Source organism: Littorina saxatilis, linkage group LG7 (genome assembly GCF_037325665.1).
Source record: "Littorina saxatilis isolate snail1 linkage group LG7, US_GU_Lsax_2.0, whole genome shotgun sequence".
Classification (NCBI taxonomy): Eukaryota; Metazoa; Mollusca; class Gastropoda; order Littorinimorpha; family Littorinidae; genus Littorina; species Littorina saxatilis.
Window position 1 is genome coordinate 46480557 of NC_090251.1, and position 24260 is coordinate 46504816.

The following is a 24260-nucleotide window of genomic DNA, read 5'->3' on the forward strand; positions in this document are numbered from 1 at the left end:
GTAGATTGAAATTTCTTACAGTTGGCCATTCCTGCCGTCTGTTATTTGTTCTGTCTGTCTGCTTGTCTGAATCTTTTTCTCTCTGGGTCTCTCGCTAAAAAAACACCTTGCCACTTTATAGTCTCACTTCTGACTAGACAAGACAACAATATTCCTGAGGCGTATTTCTAATTTCTTTTCGTGGAACTGGCAAAACAGCAACACTCACAGACCCATTCTGATAAGCATCGCTCCACGGCTATTGCCAGTTGTCTCTCTGACCGGACGCTACAGTCCTACGCGAATCTATCAAAACAAAAATACAGAGTTATCTCCCATATGTTTTTTGCGAGCACTGATCTAAATTTGAGATCAGTGTTCGCGAGACGAAAATGATTGCAGATTGGCCGACTTCGACAGTGATCTCCGTTCTGTTCTTCACAGTTATGATAAAGACATCGTTCTAAGGTCAAAACAAGTTGAAATTTTGGGACTGCTGCCGGAAGGAGACCGTAATATATGACCAGTTTCATCACTGTCAACTGGTTACAGAAAAAATCGTCTGCTCCAGTGAGCGCCGAAACCAAACGGTTGATTATCACGTGACACTTTTGCCATATTTAGAGTTGTTTGCACAGTAAATACAGCCGCGAAATATAGCTCACTTGAAACTGTCTTACAATTTTACATAAAAATTATGAAACACCATGAAAAATCATAATGGACGATCGCGAATCTGCTTATATCAATAATACATTACAAAAAACTCTAAATATGTAAAAAAAAAATCGGTTTCCTTGCCATACAAGGAAACTCAAGGCATCATGTCAGGGATAGAATGAGCCGAACTCATTTTGGCCTGAGTTCAGGATGTCACAGACCATTACAGATCATCAACAACAAGAGAGACATGTAGATTCTATGTCAGTCACCAAATCAACCTCAGAAATCTAGCTATCCGACAAGTGCTTTTAAGTTACTGTTGTACAGAAATAATTCTCTTTGACTCACCATATGTTTCATTCAACAATATTTCTTGTCTCATTTCCAGCGAAACTGAAACCCAATCTGATAAAAAGACGTCTCGTTTCCACGTCAAACTCGGAAGTCATTGATTCCCCTAAAAATGTGTACAAATCAGCCAAAAAGATCAATATTAAAATCATCTCGTTTTATACATCGTGTTTAAAATGTTCTTGTAGTGACGAACTGGTAACAAAAAAAGTAACATCGTACTTGTTTTATTTTGGGGGGCATTCCGGAAGTATGGAACGGAAAGGTCAAGGTTACAACACAAACATGGCGTCGTGGGAGACGTATCTCGAGGACCTGCGGAAGAAAGCTCCAAATGTTATCGTTCCACTAGGTTTGTCAGCTGCGACATTTGGTGTGCTTTTCTTCCTGAAGAAGTTCAACTTGATCTACCAGTTTTTTCACAAGGTGCTTGTTTTAATACATTTAGAAAGCATTACAAATACAAGTGGAAAGTCACACAGTGTGTTTTGATAAAGAATGCACTTTGAACCCGTTGTCCCAGTCCCATTGATGGTTACCGATAAGCTGACAGGCGTTAATTTCAGGGCTGAATGAGCGCAGATCAAACATCTCAGATTTAATGTGCTAGTACCTGCACAAATCAAATTACTTTTTTGTGATGGGAGTTTAATTGCCCCTTCATTCTATAGTTTCAACCTTACTTAAGGCCCCCCCCAAAAATTGTCTGTTTCTGGTAACATGGCTAAAAAAAAATAGGGTCGGTAGATAGGGATTTTTTTTTTTTTTTTTTTTTTTTACCCCAAATGTAGACCAATAAAGGTAAAAGGTAAAGGTATTCCCATAACCATCTGGTCGTAGGGGAGAGAGATGTTAGAGATCTCCACTTTTCTGGGGGCCAGCTTTTTATGAGGGCGGTGCCCATCTCCTCTCCCTCGCTGCCTTTGCCTTCCCCGGCCCTGAATAGGGTCAGGTACCCATTTCCAGCTGGGTGGACTGCAGAGCGCTCGGAAAAATCGGGTATTTGTATTTGTCCCCGAGTGGGGGACGAACCACGACCTCCAGCGTGAGAGGCAAGCGCTCTAACCACTGCGCCATTCCGCTCCAATAAACAAACATTACCAATAAAACTAACTTTAAAAATCGCGCAAAGAGACTGGATTCACTATACATAGAGACAAGACATTTACAAATCGTCAGCGGACTTTCGTTTTCACACGTTTTTGTTGTTCATTTTCTCACCCTGTCCTTTACCACCAAAAAAAAAAAAATTTTTTGAGTTTTGAAAAAAAAGTTGGGTCGGCGCCGAAATTTAGGGTTGGTCGGGTGACCAGAAACAGACAAATTTTTTTTTGGCCTAATATACTTATAGGGTTTGGGTGTGTTGTATCAGACGTGTGTTTCTTTCAGGCGAGATATTCTTTCGGCCAGTCGCTCGCGAAGCTAGGAGGTGAGAGTGTCTATAAAATGGTTTGATGGCTAGCTATGCAAGAATTAAACACCATTGGTTGATACGGAAAAAGGACGTCTGCAATGGTTGGTAAACAACCATGGACAGCCTATCCAGGTTTCCCAATTGCTTCGTTTCCGGCCAATTTATGTGGAGCACGTGATGCGCACAAAAAATATTGGCGGTCTAGAAGTGTCGTCTGCGCAATGATCGCGGCAGCGCCCGCGGCTTTCTTGACCGCCAAGGATGACCGCGCACGTTGTGATACGTCATCCGTTAGACCTCAATCGGATTGGCAGCTGCGTGGCCGCCATGTTTTCTCGCCAAGCGAGCAAGCCGAAAGCTACCTAGCGTTCGAGGCAAGAATCCTAGCGTCCCTCGCGGCGAGAAGTACCCAAGAAACAGTACTTCCTCGCCTATTCTCTCCTGTAAGGAACGGGGGACAGGTCTGGTTTGACGTCACAATCCATTAATATCCACCCTTGTTGGGCAAATTAGCGGTGCGTAACCATCGGATTCTGATATGCTGTCTGCAAATATTGCGTTGACTCTTTTTCTTATAATACATGGCCAAGTACTATCTTTTTAGTCGGCATGAATGAAGCATGTGCCTTTGCCGGCCAGCACTCCATATGAATCACCGCTAAAGTACACAAACGACAGACCTTGATTGTTTAAATTCGGGGCACTTTCATATGAATAAACCCAATGGACAAGTGACTTTAGTCGCAAAAGAATAACTAGTCTGTGTTTTTATGGCCTATTCATCTTTCAACTTTTAGCTGTTAAAGATGGACCATGGAAACTTTGATTTGAGAAAAGGAGGAGACAAATTCAACTGTTTATGTCAGTGTCTAAGTTACTCAAGAGTTGCTAGACATCCAGATTTGAGCACATGTTTTTGTTTCTTTTTTCAAGAGCCATGTTGGCAATACAAGAATGACTAATGATAATAATAAATAAAGTGTATTTATATTGCGCCTATCCCTTACAAAAAACTAAAATATTTGGCACTAAGCGCATTACAACATGTGTAGGGACTTGGTACAATCAAGCCTGACAAATACAATAACACAATATACAGTCGGTATCTTAGGTAAAACTGGGAAAAGCAGCTTCGACATTTAAACACTGCTACTAAAAGATCCTCTAACAATGCATACTGCTTTACAATATGCATTTATGTATAAATATAGTTAAAGAACATCGAGTTAATAGGAATTAGAAAAGGTTCTTATAATAAAACTATCTAGCGAACGACGAAGAAGAAGAAGAATAAAACTATCAATGTCAATGTATAACAAGTCATTCAACGTAAATGGCCAAAGAACAACAACAAAGCAATGATGATAAAACAGTTATACTCAATGGCTAATAACGAGGCAGAACTAAATAGTATCGACACAAGATTAAAACAAAACATATTCCTGGAGACACATTTATACATGTATCAAATAATCAATATACAAAATACAGCCCTCGCACACTCGCACACACATGCCAAGGCACGTGTAGTCGCACTCATACACCGCGACAGCTATCGCGCGCACGTACAAGGGAAAAACAGACTGCATAAATAGATAGACCTTTTAAAAAAAAAGCTACATTTATTTTAGCTCAATTAGCATGCTAAATCTCAACCCGGCACAGAACTTTGTACTTCCCCATCAACAGCTTAATTCGCCGACTGTGATGTCTGTAGTGTCTGAATAGAATTTAAAAGATTGCAACAGAAGTGTCAAATTTATCAATCCCTCTATTCAAGCTACAATGAAAAGAGAGAAAAAAGTGACAGTTGGTACCGCTGTGGTATGAAGCTGTGTTTTGCCCAGTCCTATCTGAGTTTGTAGCTGTTCTGGACGTAATTTGGCATAATTTGTCTTTTACTACATTGCTGTATTCCGTTGTTCTAGGTTGATGAAAATTCAAAACGCCATGGTGGGGAACTCGTTGCTGAAGTCTTGAATGTAAGTAAAATTCGATTAAACAAACTTGTTTGTGTTGTAAAAATGCTGTGGTATATTTTATGTCGCCTAGTTAACATGCCTTGCTGCAACACAATTGAATTTCATGTTTGTTTTCTCTTGGGAAATTTTTTACATATTTTCTGTTGGTGTAGTATTGTCAGCATAGCCATAGGATATGTTGCCTCCATTTCAAATCTCTTCAAAATTGAAGTGAAAGAAAGCACAAAATGTGGTGGTTTTTTTTTAAAGGGCGGGTGGTCTGGATTTATCTTTAACTCAGTAATGGTTGATTAGAAATAGTAGCACTTAAATGAATACTCACAGACTATTGTATTTTATTGCAATGAAGGTAGCTGTTCAGATTAATTAATCTTTAGTTGGCATAGATAGTGAAAATAAATAAACTTGTATAGGGAGATGTCAAATTTCCTTCTGGAACATGTTATGTATTGATGAATCTATGGAGGCTATGTATTGATGAATCAGTAAGGAGGGGGTGGGGGTGGGGATGCACCCTTTCCAGAAGACAAATATTTAAGGTAATTTCATGAAAATATCTACAAAGAAGTTATAGGAGAGAGAAGATGATTAGACAAACTACCATTTGCTCTGAATTTGTAAGAGCAGCACTAGAGCACTAGTGTAGGTCTCTCCTTCTCAGGCATGCTATCACACCATTCTCTCTTATTTATTATACCCCATAATGATTTTGTTGTTGTACCCAAGCAAATATTTTCTGTTGTGTAATACCCTGGTTTCAAGTCACAAGTGCTGAAGGTTAAACAATTTGCGCAGACTGACAAGTTTATAATTATGTTATATGTGTGTTGACAGCAACATGGCATCAAGCATGTGTTCACACTGGTCGGAGGCCACATATCCCCCATCTTGGTTGCTTCTGAAAAAATCGGCATTCGAGTTGTGGATACTCGCCATGAGGTAATATATGTGGGCATTTGCAGTGTCATTTCTGTTCTTTCCTGTCAGAAAGCAGTGCTAACATGTAAAATGGAAGAATATCCTGGTTTGTTGTTAAGTCTCCACATGAACAGAGTATTTTGTGTGTGTATTTGTATACTTCTGTGTGTGTGGGGGTGGGGGGGGTGTGCTTGTGTGCATGTGTACTTCCCTGTCAGAAAGCAGTGCTTTCCTTTCCTTATCTAACATGTAAAATGGAAGACTTTCCTGGTCTGTTGTTAAGTCTCCACATGAACAGAGTATTTTTAGTGTGTGTGTATGTGTGTGTGTATACAGTGGAACCCTCCTTTTTTAGACCTTGTTATCTCAGACTTTCTGTTCATGCCCTCTGTACAATTACACCCATTTTAAGACTGCCTCCTTTTTTAGACCTTGTTATCTCAGACTTTCTGTTCATACCCTCTGTACAATTACTTCCATTTTAAGACTTCCTCCTTTTTAAGACCAGATTTTTTTAAGTCTTAAGGGGGGTTTCACTGTACTTCTGTGTGTGTGTTTGGGTTTGTATGCTTTTGTGTGTGTGTGTGTTTGTGTGTGTGTGTGTTTGGGTTTGTATGCTTTTGTGTGTGTTTGTGTGTGTGTGTGTTTGGGTTTGTATGCTTTTGTGTGTGTGTGTGTTTGGGTTTGTATGCTTTTGTGTGTGTTTGTGTGTGTGTGTGTTTGGGTTTGTATGCTTTTGTGTGTGTTTGTGTGTGTGTGTGTTTGGGTTTGTATGCTTTTGTGTGTGTGTGTGTTTGGGTTTGTATGCTTTTGTGTGTGTTTGTGTGTGTGTGTGTTTGGGTTTGTATGCTTTTGTGTGTGTTTGTGTGTGTGTGTGTGTTTGGGTTTGTATGCTTTTGTGTGTGTTTGTGTGTGTGTGTGTTTGGGTTTGTATGCTTTTGTGTGTGTTTGTGTGTGTGTGTGTTTGGGTTTGTATGCTTTTGTGTGTGTTTGTGTGTGTGTGTGTTTGTAAACTTTTGTGTGTGTGCTTGTGTGCGTGTGTACTTAACTTGTGTGTGTGTGCTTGCATCCATGTGTACGTAAAATGTTACTCATTCAGGTGACAGCCGTCTTTGCTGCTGATGCAGTAGCGCGTCTGTCTGGCACTGTAGGAGTAGCCGCCGTCACTGCTGGACCAGGTAAAGAAATGTCATACAGTGGAACCCCCCTTTTAAGACCCTCAAAAAATCTGAGAGAATGAAGTCTTAAAATGGAGGGAGTCTAAAAAGGGAGGTAAATTGACACAGTCTATGGAGAGAAAAAATCTGAAAAGGCAAGGGGAAGTCTTCTTCTTCTTCTGCGTTCGTGGGCTGAAACTCCCACGTACACTACGTGTTTTTTGCACGAGTGGAATTTTACGTGTATGACCGTTTTTACCCCGCCATTTAGGCAGCCATACGCCGCTTTCGGAGGAAGCATGCTGGGTATTTTTGTGTTTCTATAACCCACCGAACTTTGACATGGATTACAGGATCTTTTTCGTGCGCACTTGGTCTTGTGCTTGCGTGTACACACAGGGGTGTTCAGACACCGAGGAGAGTCTGCACACAAAGTTGACTCTGAGAAATAAATCTCTCGCCGAACGTGGGGACGAACTCACGCTGACAGCGGCCAACTGGATACAAATCCAGCGCGCTACCGACTGAGCTACATCCCCGCCCCAGGGGAAGTCTTAAATTGATGGCTCTTTACTGGAACGCCGAAGAAGAAGAAGAAGATGGCTCTTTAAAGGAGGTGCCACTGTAACTGAAACAATACATTGTACTTCTAGTATATATCTATGAGTGTTTACTTCTATTTCACTTTCATTTGTCTTGCGTTTCACTAGTGATGGCTTTAACTGAAACTATCCGGCATTTTAGTCGTTTTACGTAGTTTTTAAGTGAAAACAAAATTTTATCAATCATAAATCATCAATCAACCAGTCCCGGAGAGTGTAACAGCTTTTCGTATCAAGTCTGGGCCATTGCTTATTACATGCATTATTGGACTATGGTTTTACTGGATGCAGTGACCAGTGTCAGTGTGATAAATACTTCTTACGAAACACCTGTTTGAACTCCGTCGGATCTTTTGTTCCTTTCTTAGATTTTAAAGTTACTGGACATGTCAACTCTATGTGCACGGAGCCCCTAGGGCATTCAGTCATGCCTCAGGCAGCTATCCGGGCAGGCCTTAGTCGCTCTCGACCACGCCCATATCAAGTCCCGCACGTGAACTAATTACGTGAAAAGCCTACCAGGGATTGGCTTGGGCGTCGGTCATCAGTCTTTTGCCATATTAAATTCGGAAAAGACCGACACACACAGGTCTCAATCCGTCAACTGCCCGATAGACATGCAGCAGAGTTAATCAGCTCGTCTTATTTTTGTCTGCTGTCCTGTTCTTTTTTGTACCCCTTCCTTACTCTGATAGTGCTAGGAATCTTGGGTTCATCATGGACTCCCACCTCTCAATGAAACAACACATCAAAAAAGTCTGTCAGACATGTTACTTTGAGATCAGAAGAATAGGTTCCATAAGAAAATTTCTCACTGTTGATGCCACTAAAACTCTCGTTACATCCTGCATTCTGTCCAGATTAGATTACTGCAACTCCCTTCTCATAGGCTGCCCTGACTCCACTCTCCAACCCTTGCAAAAAGTACAACACTCTGCTGCACGTCTCATTTTCAGAGCACAGCATCGACAACCCTGCACTCCTCTCATGAAAGAACTTCACTGGCTTCCTGTATCTGAACGTATTAGGTATAAAGCTGCCTGCTTCTGCTACAATATCATCTCTGAATCGGCACCTGCCTATCTTTCTGAACTGGTCTCTCTCTACACTCCCTCTCGCACCCTTCGTTCTTCTGATGATGCTCGACTTCTCTGTCAAGGTCGCTTTAAACGCAAGGCTCATGGCTTCCGCACGTTTTCGTATTATGGACCTCAGTTATGGAATTCACTCCCCTTTCAATTACGTCACTCTCCATCCATTTCATCTTTTAAGTCCAATTTGAAAACTCACTTGTTTCAACAACACTACGGATAGTTCCTTAGTATAGAGTCTGGGGATGTGAGATGTGCATGATGTGTTGTTTGAATCTGACAGTGATTGTATGATTTTTGTATACATGTATTGTTGTCCCGCGCTTTGAACTTTTGATAAGGCGCTTTATAAATGCCCGTTATTATTATTATTATTATTATTACTTAATTGAAATAAATATGGTTATTGTGACCTCAGACCTTGTGTTCCTCTTCATGTAAGACCATTGGAAAATGAAGAAATGAATTGAATTTTCCTCTCATTTGTACATTGTAAACAACTTTCAGAAGTTTCTCCTCACTGCCGTAATGCACAATTGCGGCAGTCCCGTGGTGGAAGGAAAGTTTTTTTCTTGACTGATTGGTTTGCAAAATGACTGATTGATTCCCCCCACAGAAATCAGCACAAATTAGGTATACCAAACATGAGCTGAAAATGTACTGAATTTGTACCTCCTGCCCAAAAATGTACTTCAAATGTACTTCAAATGTGCTGCAAAGAAAATTCAGTACATTTTAGGTACACTGAAAATGTACTGCAGTTTTGAACCAAGTTAGGTGGTATACTGAAAACATACCTCTATTGTACTGAAAACATACCTCGTTTAGACTTAACCACTTTTTGATGTACTGAAAATGTGCTTTTGTTGGACTTTGAAAATATTTTGTATGCTGAAAAAGTACTTCAATATGACTTAGAAAACATTTTGTGTACTGAAAATGTGCTTCTTTTGGACTTAGAAAATATTATGTATACTGAAAACATACCAAAATAACTTAGCCATTTTTTGCCTGTACTGCAAATGTACTGCTTCGACTTTGTTACTTTTCATACTGCGAGTGCCAGTTGGACTTAGAAACATTTTGTGTACTGAAAATGTACGACAAACACTACGCCATTCAATCTTTCATCGAGCCATTTTCTCTAGCTGTCATCGATAGTGTAAATCAAATGCATATATTTGACCATATGTTTCAGTTAACTTAAAGCAAGACATTACAACTTGCATCTACATTCTTAATGATATAGACGTTTGCCTTCTTCTTCCACAAACATCCAGGTACCATTCAAACTGGAATAAATACACCAACCAAAACACACATGTATACAATATTCTGCATTATTTATTTTAACAAGACGGCACAGTAAATTAACTTATTCAAAATGTTCAAATTTTTTTATATATTTTTTTTTTATACCTAAAACACAGTTTAAACTTCAAAATAAGCAGAACATAAATATGTTGCTGCATCCACTGGACAAAAGAATGTGATTAAAAAAAACTTTAAAAAAACAACAACACCTTAGTGATTTGAAAACATTTCTGGTCCAAAACCTACTTTTCACTCTTGTCTGCATGGTGGCTAGTTCTAAAAATATCGCCCAATCAAATGAAAGGAGACAAAAGTACACCGCCATTTTTGAAGCTGCCATGAGGCATGACTGAAACAGTGCGTGTCTAGAGTGGATATTTTCCCAGGAATGCATCATGAACGAAGCTTTTGAACTGGATATCTAAGTGTGGGATCAAAGTCTACAATATTGTTGCAATGTTGAGATGCACAACTACTTCCATGCGAAAAGCCAGCCGGTCCTTTGACAACGTGGAGTTCTAACCATGGCTGACAGTGACACCTCTGGCTCAGAAACGAAACATGAAACATCCACTTTGCCTCCACCCGAATCGCAATGAGTGACTCACTCTCTTCACAAACCCTCTTCACTCTCGTTGGTAAGTAATTGTGTTGATTGTTTTGATACAGTGGTATTTTAACTTTTAGTGTAGCTATTGTGCTGACCCAGTGAGTCGAGTGACATAATGGGACTGGTAGTGGTAGTATGGCACGAAGACAAAGAAATACACATTCATTAGTACATTACTCTTTTCAAACTTTCACTTACTGAAGTTACTGTTACCAGTGCCACTAGAAATAGAACAGAACTTAGCTTTGAGTTTGAATTTGAGCACTTTAGTAATGAGTCATTGGCCATGCAGGACATTCTTTATACTTTATAGAGCCTCACTTGCACCCACGAAGAGTGCTTGCATTCGTCATTTGTAATATTGCCAACCAATTATTTCCTTCCATACATTTAGTATTTGAAAATTAGCAAGTTTAACTAATTGTTTCTCTTCAAAGTTAAACTAAAATAATCAAATGTTGAATTGTATATTAAGTTATTTACTATTAGTATTACTTTATTAGACAAAAGTAATAATAACTACTATTACTGAGTACTATGCTGGTTTTTTTTCAAGTATCCCCTGGATACATGTGCGCAGTGAAGAGTAGCAAATAAGCAATTCTATATTTGTTTTATTTATATTAGCTATGCAGTTGGCGTCGCTAGAGTCAGCGTCGCCAGTCACCACGACAAATGTTCCTCAATTTGCAGCGAGTGTTGCCAGTTAGTTTATTGCTTCATTCTTTGCTTGAAGCCTGATCATTTCTGTGCATGTGACATTTAGAGCAGATCCTAATAGCAGCTATAAGTGTCTTTTTTTCAAAAGCCTTGAAAGTTGAATGTTCTCACGTGTTGCTATGGGATTTTTTTGTTTTAGCCTTCATATGACCTCGATGGTGCACCAACACCGCGTGCAACAGTAGCGGCTAAGGCGCCGAGATCAGGTAACTAATTATTCCCTATCAAAAAACAAGAAAGGTAAGTTTGTTGGAACGTTTGTTATTGACAAAACAATACATTCACAAATATATATTAAATTACAACAAACTACCGTTCTTGGATTTTGATTCTGAATTTTGGAACGTTGGCAGTCTTTTTGTTTATGGATTTATTTAATTATTCCCCAACAAAATTATGATGTGTCTGCTCACTTTTTAAGTGCCGACAGTTTTGGTTAATGCTTTAGTAACATTTTTTATTTATACATGTGCATAATTGGTATTCTTTTTTTCAGTTCTAACCACAGAACCTGGCCTGCACTGAAGCCTGCAAGGCGAATGCAGCTGCACTGAGGGAGCAGGTCAAGGACCTGCAGGCCAAGGTCACTACTGACTAGCCTGGAGGCAAGACAGCGCGAGCTGGAGGGGGAGCTGATGGCCAGCTATGCTACACAAGGTATGTTAGGTATGATAGCTGCATACCTGCCAACTGCTACAATGTTTGGCGTAGCATGCTCCGATTTTGCAGTCATTGCTACGCCAAGCCAAAAGCTGCTATGCTCAACAACAAAATGACAAGCATCCAAAATGTTCACTTATCCCTCGACAATCAATAATGAACATAGCGTAACTAGCCAAGTACTGATGCCTGGGTACCACTCCGTTATGACTCGGATGTTGTCCACGTGACTTGCTTAGCCATTTGTGAATTTTGTTGCAAGCATTCGCATACTGCGACTTCTGTCTTGTGTGTGGCGCACGTTAAATGTCAAAGCAGCACCGCCCTGATATGGCCCTTCGTGATCGGCTGGGCGTTAAACAAACAAACAAAAAATTCAGATCTATCACTGTAAAAGAAGGTTCTAAAAATTAATCACTATCACTTCTGGTACTTACAATCTTATAAAAAAAATCTTGATCTCTTTTAAAAAGTTAAAAATCTTGTCCGGGGGAACATCCCGGATCTGAAGCAGACAGAGATGCATTCATATTAATTAATTGCACAAGTGGTATTCTGCTGGTAAAGTTAAAGAAAAGACTTCAAGTACAGAGGTTTGGATGGATATTAATATTTTTCTTGCAGGCTTTAATTTGAATTATAATTTTGTCTGAACCTGCTGAATATATCATTTCAGCTTACACCGTGGCAAGCAATGAGGGCAGCTCGTCGGCGAGGATTAGGACGGTGCTGCGGAGCAAGCTGTCAGCAGCCATTTGTAAAGCTAAGAATTCGAAGTAACTTTTACGTCCTGATATAATATATTATTGTGCCATGTGCCAGGACCTATGGTTGTTTGGATGTATGGACAGACTTTATTTTCTTTTAGATCTGTTTTCTTTTTTTCTCTGTGGTATATTTTTATCTAGTCACGTTCTGTTGTATGTACATCAAATTGTTTCTCTCCTAAAATTGGTTTGTGATTTCTAGTCATGCGTTTATCTAGTCACGTTCTGTTGTATGTACATCAAATTGTTTCTCTCCTATTATTGGTATGAGAGTTCTAGTCATATTTTGTCTGTGGTGTCTTTATGTGATCTCCACCCATGTTCTATGGTATGGAAACTTTGATGAGGGTTATTTTTTTGTGTACTGACATATATTTTTTTCCTTTCTATCTCACCCCCCTTCCCCCACCCCCTTCCCCCCTCTCCCTCCCTCCCCCCACCCCCTTTTTTCTGTGGCTATTTTTATAAACCTCTGGGGAAGTATATTATTGGTATACTTTTAGTACATTTTTGGTATACCTCTGCAGCAGTACATAATCAGTATACTAATGGTACATTCTTTTTTCTGTGGCAATTTTTCTTAAACCTCTGGGGAAGTATATTATTGGTATACTTTTAGTACATTTTTGGTATACCTCTGCAGCAGTACATAATCAGTATACTAATGGTACATTCTTTTTTCTGTGGCAATTTTTCTTAAACCTCTGGGGAAGTATATTATTGGTATACTTTTAGTACATTTTTGGTATACCTCTGCAGCAGTACATAATCAGTATACTTATAGTACATTCTTTTTTCTGTGGCAATTTTTCTTAAACCTCTAGAGAAGTATATTATTAGTATACTTTTAGTATACTTCTGCAGCAGTACATAATCAGTATACTTATGGTATATTCTTTAACTTCTATGGCAGTATATTATTAGTATGCTTTCAGTATCTGTGAGGTATGTCTCCAAAGCAGCAATTAATCAGTACAGTTGCAGTATATTTGTGGTACATTTGCAGTATGGTTGTGGTATGCTTGCATGCAGGTGTAAAAGTTAATACATATTTTTCTGTAAAGTTGAACACTATTTGTTTTAAATTTGCATTGTGTGTGTGCATATATAGATATAGATATATATATACACATGGATTCATGTGAATGCATTGTTATTTTTCGGATATTAAAAGCTGAAGATTGCCACTGCAAATTGTTTTGACTTTTCTCAGTTTTTCTTATTTACAAATGCTAGCATTTGCCCTAAAACTTTCATGGTGTGCATGTTAACAGCACATATTCAGTATATTTTCAGTACATGTTGATACTTTGAAAAGGGAAGTACGTTTTCAGTACTTGGAGGTATATTTTTGGTATCTTTTCAGCATAGTTTCAGCACGGTTCCAATTTGGTACATTTTCAGTACGTACCTTAAATGTGCTGCAAACGTACCAAAATTGTACCTCCTGCAGTACAAAATAAGTATACTGCATTTGGGTAAGGGTCATGGCTGAGTCAGTCAATGGACCTCTAGTGGACAAAACCCAAGCCAATCCCTGGCCTACATGGAAGTCTATTACTATTAGTCTCGGCGAGAGGGAGAATTCTTTCTGTTTTGGGTACTTTACGTCAAGACATTGTGTGTGATGACATAAGAAAATTGTAAAAGAAAGTATGTGGGTCCATTTTGGCATACCGCACACAGCCTTGAGCCCAAGAACGTGTTCACGAAAAATGTTAATTACTATTTGGCGGGAAATGCGAACTGACAAACTGTATGCAGTTTTGTTTGGCTGGCAACACTAATGGTATGTGTAGGCATCTGTGAGGTAGTTGTGGGAAGCTCTTGGCTGTTTATATTGTAATCTACAACATTGCTCGCAATGCTGTGACTTAGGTCCTGCATCTTTAATCTTTCCTCGGTGCATTGCATAACAGAGGGAAAGCATGAAACTATAGTTGAAGTGTGCCACTATGGTGAAATGGAAATTGTGTGCTGACAGGACTGACCAACACGGTGACTGCAGTGAAGAATGCCCAGATGGCTGAATCGCCTGTTCTCCTCATTGGAGGGGCAGCCGCAACCCTGTTGAAGGTGATTTCTTCAAATTTTCTGCTTCTTACGTCTCCCTCCCTTCTTCTTCTTCTTCTTCTTTGTTCATGGGCTGAAACTCCCACGTTCACTCATGTTTTTGCACGAGTGGGTTTTTACATGTATGACCGTTTTTACCCCGCCATACGCCGCTTTCGGAGGAAGCTCGCATGCTGGGTATTTTTGTGTTTCTATGACCCACCGAACTCTGACATGGATTACAGAAGCTTTTCCTTGTTTTTGCGTGTACACACAAAGGGGATTAAGGCGTTGGCAGGTCTGCACACACGTTGACCTGGGATATCGGAAAAATCGTCAACCTTAACCCACCAGTCGGCCGTGGCCGGGATTTGAACTCATAACCTTTCGAGTAGGAGGCAAATGTCTTATCCACTAGGCCACTGCGCCCGTTGTCTCCCTCCCTGTTCCTCCCTACCTTTTATGTCCACTCACCAACTATTCACCCCATCCCCTGCTTTTTCACTCTTTTTTTGTTTCCTTCTGTGCCTTTCTAAACAACTAAACAACTAGACTAAAGTTTATGTCTAATTTCTTAAGAGATTGCTGGCTTTTATTTGCCATTCAGATATTTGGCACAGTTTTCTTTCTTGGCAATTTCAATACTTTAGAATAGACAAATTCTTGAAATAATTATGTCGGCGGTTTGTATGTGTTGTGAAAGAGTGAGTTCCCTTGCTTTACTCGGACAACTATTGTGCTTCCAGTACATGTGTTTGAGGCACACCCTCCCGCTAGTGACTAGCCCGTAATGTCACGTGGGAAAGTTTTCAAACGTGACATTATAGCCTATAGGCCAGTCTCTAGCGAGGGTGTGTGTCTCAAAGACGTGCACAAGAAGCACATGTCAATATTTGTCCAAGCAAAAGCAAGGGAACTCACTCTTTCACAACCCATACAAACGAAAATCGTCTATTGAGTCATTCTTGGATGTGTTTGACAGGGTCGAGGGGCACTTCAAGACATTGACCAGATGTCTCTGTTCAAACCACTGTGCAAGTTTTGCGCCACTGTCAATACGGTGCGAGAGATTGTGCCGACTCTACGCAAAGCACTGCAGGCTGCACAGTCGGGTACTCCAGGTAAGTAGGTTCAGTGATATGCGGTACAAAGGCGCCAAGTTGTGATGATTGCAGGTTCAATTGTACATACAGTACCATGTCTCACATGTTCATTATTCAGCAGGTGGAACAGTCAAACCGCCCATGTCTATCAAAGAATTTCAAAGTGATCCAAAAATAAGACGGGAGTGTAATAACCATAATCCCCGCAATCGAGATTGAAGTGTTTGCACCTTCATCCAGTGGGTATTATTAAAAAAAAAAATTGTTTTGCACTCTTTTTCTTTTTTTTGGTGTGACCTCAGTTGCATGCAGGCTGCTTCAACCCTTCTTTTTTGCCTCTTTATTTATTTTCATTTTTTAAATTAATTTTAAAAAAATTCTCCAGTGGGTATTCGTTTCAGCTAAGTGAATTTTAATAATTGCGTTCTTTTATAGGTAAAACAGCCAAACCGCTCCTGTCTATCAAAGAGTTTTAAAGTGATAATAAGACAGGATTCTGATAACAGTAACCCCTGCAGATGAGACTGAACTGTTTGCACTTTTATTCAGTGGGTATTTATTTTAGCTGAGTGAATTTTAAGTCTAGTGTAGTTTTAGAGTTACAACAGCAGATGCTGCCTTGATAGGCTTTTTGTTAAAATGACTTGTCAGAAGAAAGTATTTGGAGTGAATCAAATGTGAAATTATCCTCAACTCTCCTCTCTCCTGTGACATTTTTGTATTCAAATGACTACTTGTGTGGCCTTGATCTGTATATTTTTTGTTTTGTTTCTAGAGTTCTTTTTGAGTGTCGGTGTAGGATTATACAGATCTGGGAACCCATACGATTTCGCGGTACTTTGTTCGCATGCTTGTCTAGAATACGATCCATGGAAAAGAAAACAAGTCGCGTAAGGCGAAATTACAACATTTAGTCAAGCTGTCGAACTAACAGAATGAAACTGAACTCACTGCATTTTTACAGCAAGAGCGTATACTCGTAGCATTGTCAGTCCACCGCTCGATGCACAGGCAGTGAAATTGACAAGAAGAGCGGGGTAGTAGTTGCGCTGAGAAGGTTAGCACGCTTTTCTTTATCTCTATTCTTTTTAACTTTCTGAGCGTGTTTTTAATCCAAACATATCACATCTATATGTTTTTGGAATCAGGAACCCACAAGGAATAAGATGAAATTGTTTTTAAATCGATTTCAGAAATTTTATTTTAATAATAATTTTTATATTTTTAATTTTCAGAGCTTGTTTTTAATCCAAATATAACATATTTATATGTTTTTGGAATCAGAAAATGATGAAGAATAAGATAAACGTAAATTTGGATCGTTTTATAAAAAGTTTCTTTTTTTACAATTTTCAGATTTTTAATGACCAAAGTCATTAATTAATTTTTAAGCCATCAAACTGAAATGCAATACCGAAGTCCGGCCTTTGTCGAAGATTGCTTGGCCAAAATTTCAATCAATTTGATTGAAAAATGAGGGTGTGACAGTGCTGCCTCAACTTTTACAAAAAGCCGGATATGACGTCATCATTGGTATTTATCGAAAAAAAGAAAAAAACGTCCGGGGATATCATTCCCAGGAACTCTCATGTCAAATTTCATAAAGATCGGTCCAGTAGTTTAGTCTGAATCGCTCTACACACACACACACACGCACACACACACACATACACCACGACCCCTTCAGAGCTTGTTTTTAATCCAAATATAACATATTTATATGTTTTTGGAATCAGAAAATGATGAAGAATAAGATAAACGTAAATTTGGATCGTTTTATAAAGATTTTTTTTTTTTCAATTTTCAGATTTTTAATGACCAAAGTCATTAATTAATTTTTAAGCCATCAAACTGAAATGCAATACCAAAGTCCGGCCTTTGTCGAAGATTGCTTGGCCAAAATTTCAATCAATTTGATTGAAAAATGAGGGTGTGACAGTGCCGCCTCAACTTTTACAAAAAGCCGGATATCGAAAAAAAGAAAAAAACGTCCGGGGATATCATTCCCAGGAACTCTCATGTCAAATTTCATAAAGATCGGTCCAGTAGTTTAGTCTGAATCGCTCTACACACACACACACACACACATACACCACGACCCTCGTCTCGATTCCCCCTCTATGTTAAAACATTTAGTCAAAACTTGACTAAATGTAAAAACTACTTTTCTTCACAAGCACATCCTGAAGCCGATCCAATGTTTTGACACCTGATTATATTTATTGTCAGTAAACATTTCTTTTAAATATTTTGGTAAACTTAATTAAAGGTGCAACGGACGCATGTGAAGCATGTTTGAATCATGGATGTTCAAATGCTGTGTGCAGTGCGCTCATTTTTTTGAAAATACACCATGCTTGTTTGAGAATACTCCAAGTGCAAAACAGGGGTTCCCAGGTCCGATTATATGCGAGCATTCACTTTAAACTCAAAGTACAGAAACTGAGTTAATATGTAGCATACACAGCATCCTGCTTGACTTGTGACAGGGCCGGTGTTTGTGGAGTTTCCCATCGACACCCTGTACCCGTACCCGCTGGTCAAACGCGAGATAGGAATGAAGGACAAGGGACAAACAAGTTTCATGCAAAAGATCGTCAACTGGTAAGATTCATTCTCAATGTAGTACAGTGGAACACCCCCCCCCCCCCCTCCCCCCTTAAGATCTCCACAAATCTGAAAAAATCAGGAGTCTTAAGGGGTCAGTTTTGTTTGTTTTCGTTCATGCGCTGAAACTCCAAAGTGTTTTTACGTGTATGACCATTTTTACCCCGCCATTCAGGCAGCCGTATGCCGCTTTCGGGGGAGTTTAAAATGGGGGTAAATTTATAGAGGTTATGAACAGAAGATCGGAGAAAACAAGGTCTTAAAAGGGAGGGAGTCTTAAAAAGGGGGGTCCACTGTACAGTGGACCCCATCCCCGTACAGTGGACCCCATCCCCGTACAGTGGACCCCATCCCCGTACAGTGGACCCCATCCCCGTACAGTGGACCCCATCCCCGTACAGTGGACCCCATCCCCGTACAGTGGACCCCATCCCCGTACAGTGGACCCCATCCCCGTACAGTGGACCCCATCCCCGTACAGTGGACCCCATCCCCGTACAGAGGACCCCATCCCCGTACAGTGGACCCCATCCCCGTACAGTGGACCCCATCCCCGTACAGTGGACCCCATCCCCGTACAGTGGACCCCATCCCCGTACAGTGGACCCCATCCCCGTACAGTGGACCCCATCCCCGTACAGTGGACCCCATCCCCGTACAGAGGACCCCATCCCCGTACAGTGGACCCCATCCCCGTACAGAGGACCCCATCCCCGTACAGTGGACCCCATCCCCGTACAGTGGACCCCATCCCCGTACAGTGGACCCCATCCCCGTACAGTGGACCCCATCCCCGTACAGTGGACCCCATCCCCGTACAGTGGACCCCATCCCCGTACAGAGGACCCCATCCCTGTACAGTGGACCCCATCCCCGTACAGTGGACCCCATCCCCGTACAGTGGACCCCATCCCCGTACAGTGGACCCCACCCCCTCCCCCTTTTAAGACCATCAAAAACCTAAGGGAAAAAAATCAGGTCTTAAAACTGGGGTAAATTTAGAGGTTATGAACAGTAGATCTGAGAAAACGTGTTTTTTTTTTAAAGAGTGAGTTTTAAATTGTGTGTGTGTTGAGGGGGGGTCCACCGTATTGTGGAGATTTCAAATTTCTTTATTGTAATGAATTGTGGGTATAATGACATTGACCTTTAAATGTTTGTTTCGTATTGTGTGAATAAACACGCATATGTATACACACACACACACACACGCACGCACACACGCACGCACGCACGCACGCACGCGCACACACACACACACACACACACACACACACACACACACACACACACACACACACACACACACACCGCATTGTGTCACATATAACTGTTGTGGTGGACGCAGTTGGAGATAACGAACAAGGCTCGGTTATGTGAAAACATGTACTGCTCTTGATACAGTGTCTCAGCAGTGCTCAGTTATCGCGTTGGTTGTCTAGTAACAAGCAAAAGGGCAAAAAGAATACATCAAGCAAAGTCCAGCCACTCTCCAACCGGAACCAGTCAAATAAGTTTTTATAACAAAGCAGAAATTTTTGTATGGCAAAACCTGTTAAATGCAATCAAAACCGGGTGACGATTTCTTTTAAGATATTTTGACACAAAAGCTGTTAAAATACCAACAATTTTCAACCAACTCTGACTGCTACCGTATTTCTAGAACATAATAACAGGTAGCGCGTGTGTTCAGGTGCTTTTTGACACAAAAGCTGTTAAAATACCAACAATTTTCAACCAACGCTGACTGCTGCATTCTAGAACATTATAACAGGTAGCGCGTGTGTTCAGGTGCTTTTTGACACAAAAGCCGTTGAAATACCAACAATTTTCAACCAACGCTGACTGCTGCAGCATTTGAAGAACCTAATAACAGGTAGCGCGTGTGTTCAGGTATCTACAGAACCACCTGAGCAATTTGTTCGCCGGTGCCTGGGAGGTCAGAGACAGCACCCCTCTGCCTGTGTCCATACCTCAGGCCTCATCCTCTCAGGGTTGGTTCTTTTTGACTGTCTGTACTAATCTGAATGTTTTTGAAGAAGGGAGAGTAAAAGAAAAGAAAAAGACTTTTTGTTTCAAAAGTTTTGTCACCTCTAAATTTCGAGCTTTTTTTTCATTTTTTTTCAGGGCAGGTTTAAGTTAAATGGTTACATCTCTGAAGCACATTCAGAAATTACATGTCTCAGCTGTCCAAAATGTGTATAAGATTTTTGAAAAGCAGACATTATGAATCCTCTTAAGTTGTATTGTTCTGAGAAGAAAAAATCAAACTGAACATAAGAATCTCATGTTTAGTTTGATTAAAGTAGTTGAACATAAAATCACTTTGGTGTCAATAGAGAATACTACATGGTTTGCTGTGTCGTACCATATTTACACGAGTTGTTGTTTTAAATATTGAACTGCGAGCGAAAGCGAGCTGTTCACTATTTGAAAAAGCAACGAGTGTAAATCTGGTACGACACAGCAAGCCATGTAGTATTCTGTTTATCCTACATACTGTACTTACGTGTATTTTACTGAAAATGTCCTGCAGTCGAGGCAGCTAAATTGAAGACGCTTGTTTTGGAACCTCGATCTCTTCTAAAGCCTCGTGCAATCTATTACGTCAAAGCAAAGAAACGTCACTCTGAAAGTGTGGCGTGACGTGTTAGTTCTAAAAAATCATCGAGGGTAATTAGCGAGCGCAATTTTTTTTCTGTAATGACGTTTGTCTCGGTGACTTTGGCATCATAAGCAGTGGAAAAACAGGTCCCTGCCAGACTTGCTTGACATGACCTCATTTACATGATATACACACGTGTGATTTGAACGATTATTATCTCACGAGTGTCTCTCTCACGTATGTAGGATAAAATATTTTATCTGTGTGTGTGTGTGTGTGTGTGTGTGTGTGTGTGTGTGTGTTCCAGTCCAGCAATGTGTGCAGCTACTGTCGCGTGCCAAGAAGCCGGTGATTTTGTTGGGCAGCCAGGCCACCCTGCCACCCACCCCTGTGGAGCAACTGCGTGCTGCCCTTGAGGTTAGGTCGTTGTCACTTGCACTAGTCTCCGAAGAATTGATGTTTTATCGCTAGGTGTAAGATAAAATGATAAGTATGAAAAAGTTTCAATAGAGCAGAATAACTTTAATAATTACAGTCATGATACTGTGGAAGCCCCCTATTACAAACTACATGTACTAGCCTTAAATCTTAATCCTTGTCAAATAAAGTTCAGTTCAGTTCAGTTCCCTCCTTTTTTAAGACCCAGTTTTCTCCGACTTTTTGTGCATAACCTGTGTAAATGTACCCCCATTTTAAGACTCCTTTTTAAGTCCTGATTTTCTCAGATTTTTGGTGGTTTTAATAGTGTGGTTCCACTGTGATAATAAGGGTATTCAAATCCTACTCTGGTTCTGAGCACCTTACAATACTGAAAAATAGAATGCAAAATTCACTCAATCAATCAATCAATATGAGGCTTATATCGCGCGTATTCCGTGGGTACAGTTCTAAGCGCAGGGATTTATATTTTTTATTTTTTTATTGTTATTGAGTCACTTGAGAAAAAGTGACTCTATGTAATCGGTCAGTGTTAGTCTGTCCGGCCGGCCGGCCGGCCGTAGACACCACCTTAACGTTGGACTTTTCTCGGAAACTATCAAAGCGATTGGGCTCATATTTTGTTTAGTCGTGACCTCCAATGACCTCTACACTTTAACGATGGTTTCGTTGACCTTTGACCTTTTTCAAGGTCACAGGTCAGCGTCAAAGGAAAAATTAGACATTTTATATCTTTGACAAAGTTCATCGGATGTGATTGAAACTTTGTAGGATTATTCTTTACATCAAAGTATTTACATCTGTAGCCTTTTACGAACGTTATCAGAAAAACAAGGGAGATAACTAGCCTTTTCTGTTCGGCAACACACAACTTAACGTTGGGCTTTTCTCGGAAACTATAAAAGTGACCGGGCTCAAATTTTATGTGAACGTGACTCATTGTGTTGTGAATAGCAATTTCTTCCTGTCCATCTGATGCCTCATATAATATTCAGAACTGCGAAAGTGACTCGATCGAGCGTTTGCTCTTCTTGTTTTTATGCAATTTATATCGCGCACATATTCAAGGCGCAGGGATTTATTTATGCCGTGTGAGATGGAATTTTTTTACACAATACATCACGCATGATTCACATCGGCCAGCAGATCGCAGCCATTTCGGCGCATATCCTACTTTTCACGGCCTATTATTCCAAGTCACACGGGTATTTTGGTGGACATTTTTATCTATGCCTATACAATTTTGCCAGGAAAGACCCTTTTGTCAATCGTGTGATCTTTAACGTGCACACCCCAATGTAGTATACACAAAGGGACCTCGGTTTTTCGTCTCATCCGAAAGACAAGTGATGCCAAAATACTTTTAACAAGAAGCTAGACATTCTTGTGGAATCTTATGTGGGATAGACTTTATCCACTGCATGCAATCAGTATTTACTGTACTCTTGACTGCCTCTTGTCATTTAAATATTTTTTTTTTCAAATACTAAAATGTTATCGTTTTGTCTATGTTTGGAACAGGTCCTGGGCATTCCATGCTTCTTGGGTGGAATGTCACGAGGGTTGCTAGGACGACGCAGTGAAATCCAGGTGCGACAGCAGAGGAGAGACGCACTCAAGGATGCAGATGTGGTGGTTTTGGCAGGTGGGCGTCAGGGATATTGGTAGCATTTATTTTATTTTTGTTTCGGCAGAATTGGACCATATACGTATGCAATTTTTAGACATTTTCAAAAGTCCTTGGTGTCCTGTTTCCTCCACTGTGAAAAAGTTTGGCAATTCTAACAAAATGACCGTGATGTTTTTAGCAATTTTATGCATAAGTTTTGGATTAAATTACATACACTATACCCAACTCACATATAGCAATTAACTCTAGTTCAGTGCTGGTTACGCTGTACGCGTCCCCTTGGTAACAAGGGAGACCACTCTAAAAAAGAGAGTGACCAATCCCATAAGGCCAGACCAACTACCGGTCCGACTTCCGTATGCGTGCGCATACGCCGCCATTTGTATCATTCCACTCTCAGCGATCCAAGGGTCTGGTCGCGTTTTATGTACGCTCCTGCTGTTGTCAGCTTTACACCTTGGTCTTAGGACTTCGGATGCACCCCTTGGTACCGCCTGAAGCTTTACACCTGTTCCTACGCTGTGTGGGGTGAGATCTTTCTGATTTATCGCAACTTTAGCGACGTTTGTCGCTGCTTTCGAACTTATAAATTTTTTGACTGAAAATTTTTGTGAGTTTGTTGTTGTAATGGCGGAAGCGGCACTCAAAGATAGTGCGTTGAAGAAGCCTAGTTCGAGACAGGTCTCGGCTGATGCGACTCCTTCTAGGAAATCTTCGCGTAAGTCTAGTAAGAGCGCTGGACTTGACGCGTCTTTGACTTCTGATTCGTCTTCCGCTAAGTCACCGGTTTTGGCTGACAAGCATGTTAGCCCTCCTCTGTCTAAAGTTGCCTTAGATAAAGTTAATGTTTCTGGCTTGGCCTCCGGTGTTTCGGATTCCACACCTTGCCCAGGTTTAGCTAATGCGGAGGTAGCTTCTCTGTTGTTGACACTTAGTGCGCAAGTTTCGACATTAGCGTCGGAGCTTTCCTCTACTAGGGAGGAACTTCGTTCCCTCCCGTCCGGTGTTTCGGATGTTTGTTCTCTTGCCAGGATCGGGTCGTCTCCTTTGACTTCCTCCTCTACTTCCGCCCGGCCGTCTGCTACTGTGACTCAGGCAGATGTTCATGCTCCGCAGGATGGTGGCTCACGCTGGGTGTCTTTGCTGAACGTGCCCGCTCTTGACAAAGGTATGTTGACACCGCGAGTAGCTGGGTTCTCTGGCGAAAGCGGTGTGCGTGGTCAGGAGCGAGTAGCGGGCCAACGAAAGTTGCACCGCGAAAGCTCAGATACCGCGGCTGGCCCCTCCTGCTGTGACAGGGGGTCGGTTGCGGGTCTGGGCCCTGATCAGCGAAAGGGTAAGGCTCTCGGTCCGCAACTCATAGAGAGTGCCGGCGAGGTGCTGAGTCCTCTTCCGCCCAGGGGGCAGGAAGTTGTCGGTGACGATCCTTGGTCGGAACACGGTGTGTCCGAGGGTCGGTTTCCGGACTGCTTTCAAGAGCAGGACGGGGATACTGACGAGGGTGCTCCTTCCGTTCCGGGGGACACCCAACTGAACTTGCCCTTCAAGCTCCCAGCCATGGTGGCACTGGCAGCGGAAGCGGCGTTTAAGTTCTTCC

At 41.0% G+C, this 24260-nt stretch overlaps 1 protein-coding gene and 1 long non-coding RNA gene across 2 annotated transcripts in view; both read left to right on the top strand.

The window, feature by feature from the left end:
* Nucleotides 1-1245: 1245 nt before the first annotated feature.
* Nucleotides 1246-24260, top strand: part of LOC138971610 (2-hydroxyacyl-CoA lyase 2-like) — a 37468-nt gene continuing 14453 nt past the window's right edge. The window contains exons 1-10 of the mRNA XM_070344378.1: nucleotides 1246-1419; nucleotides 4336-4389; nucleotides 5224-5328; nucleotides 6407-6485; nucleotides 14213-14304; nucleotides 15263-15401; nucleotides 17873-17987; nucleotides 19884-19984; nucleotides 20903-21012; nucleotides 22555-22678. Coding sequence (XP_070200479.1) covers nucleotides 1246-1419; nucleotides 4336-4389; nucleotides 5224-5328; nucleotides 6407-6485; nucleotides 14213-14304; nucleotides 15263-15401; nucleotides 17873-17987; nucleotides 19884-19984; nucleotides 20903-21012; nucleotides 22555-22678 — 1093 coding nt within the window. The remainder of the gene's footprint in view (nucleotides 1420-4335; nucleotides 4390-5223; nucleotides 5329-6406; nucleotides 6486-14212; nucleotides 14305-15262; nucleotides 15402-17872; nucleotides 17988-19883; nucleotides 19985-20902; nucleotides 21013-22554; nucleotides 22679-24260) is intronic.
* LOC138971604 (uncharacterized) lies at nucleotides 9585-12610 on the top strand. Its single transcript, XR_011457307.1, has 4 exons — nucleotides 9585-10109; nucleotides 10941-11007; nucleotides 11298-11458; nucleotides 12138-12610. It is a non-coding gene; the product is annotated as an uncharacterized lncRNA (long non-coding RNA).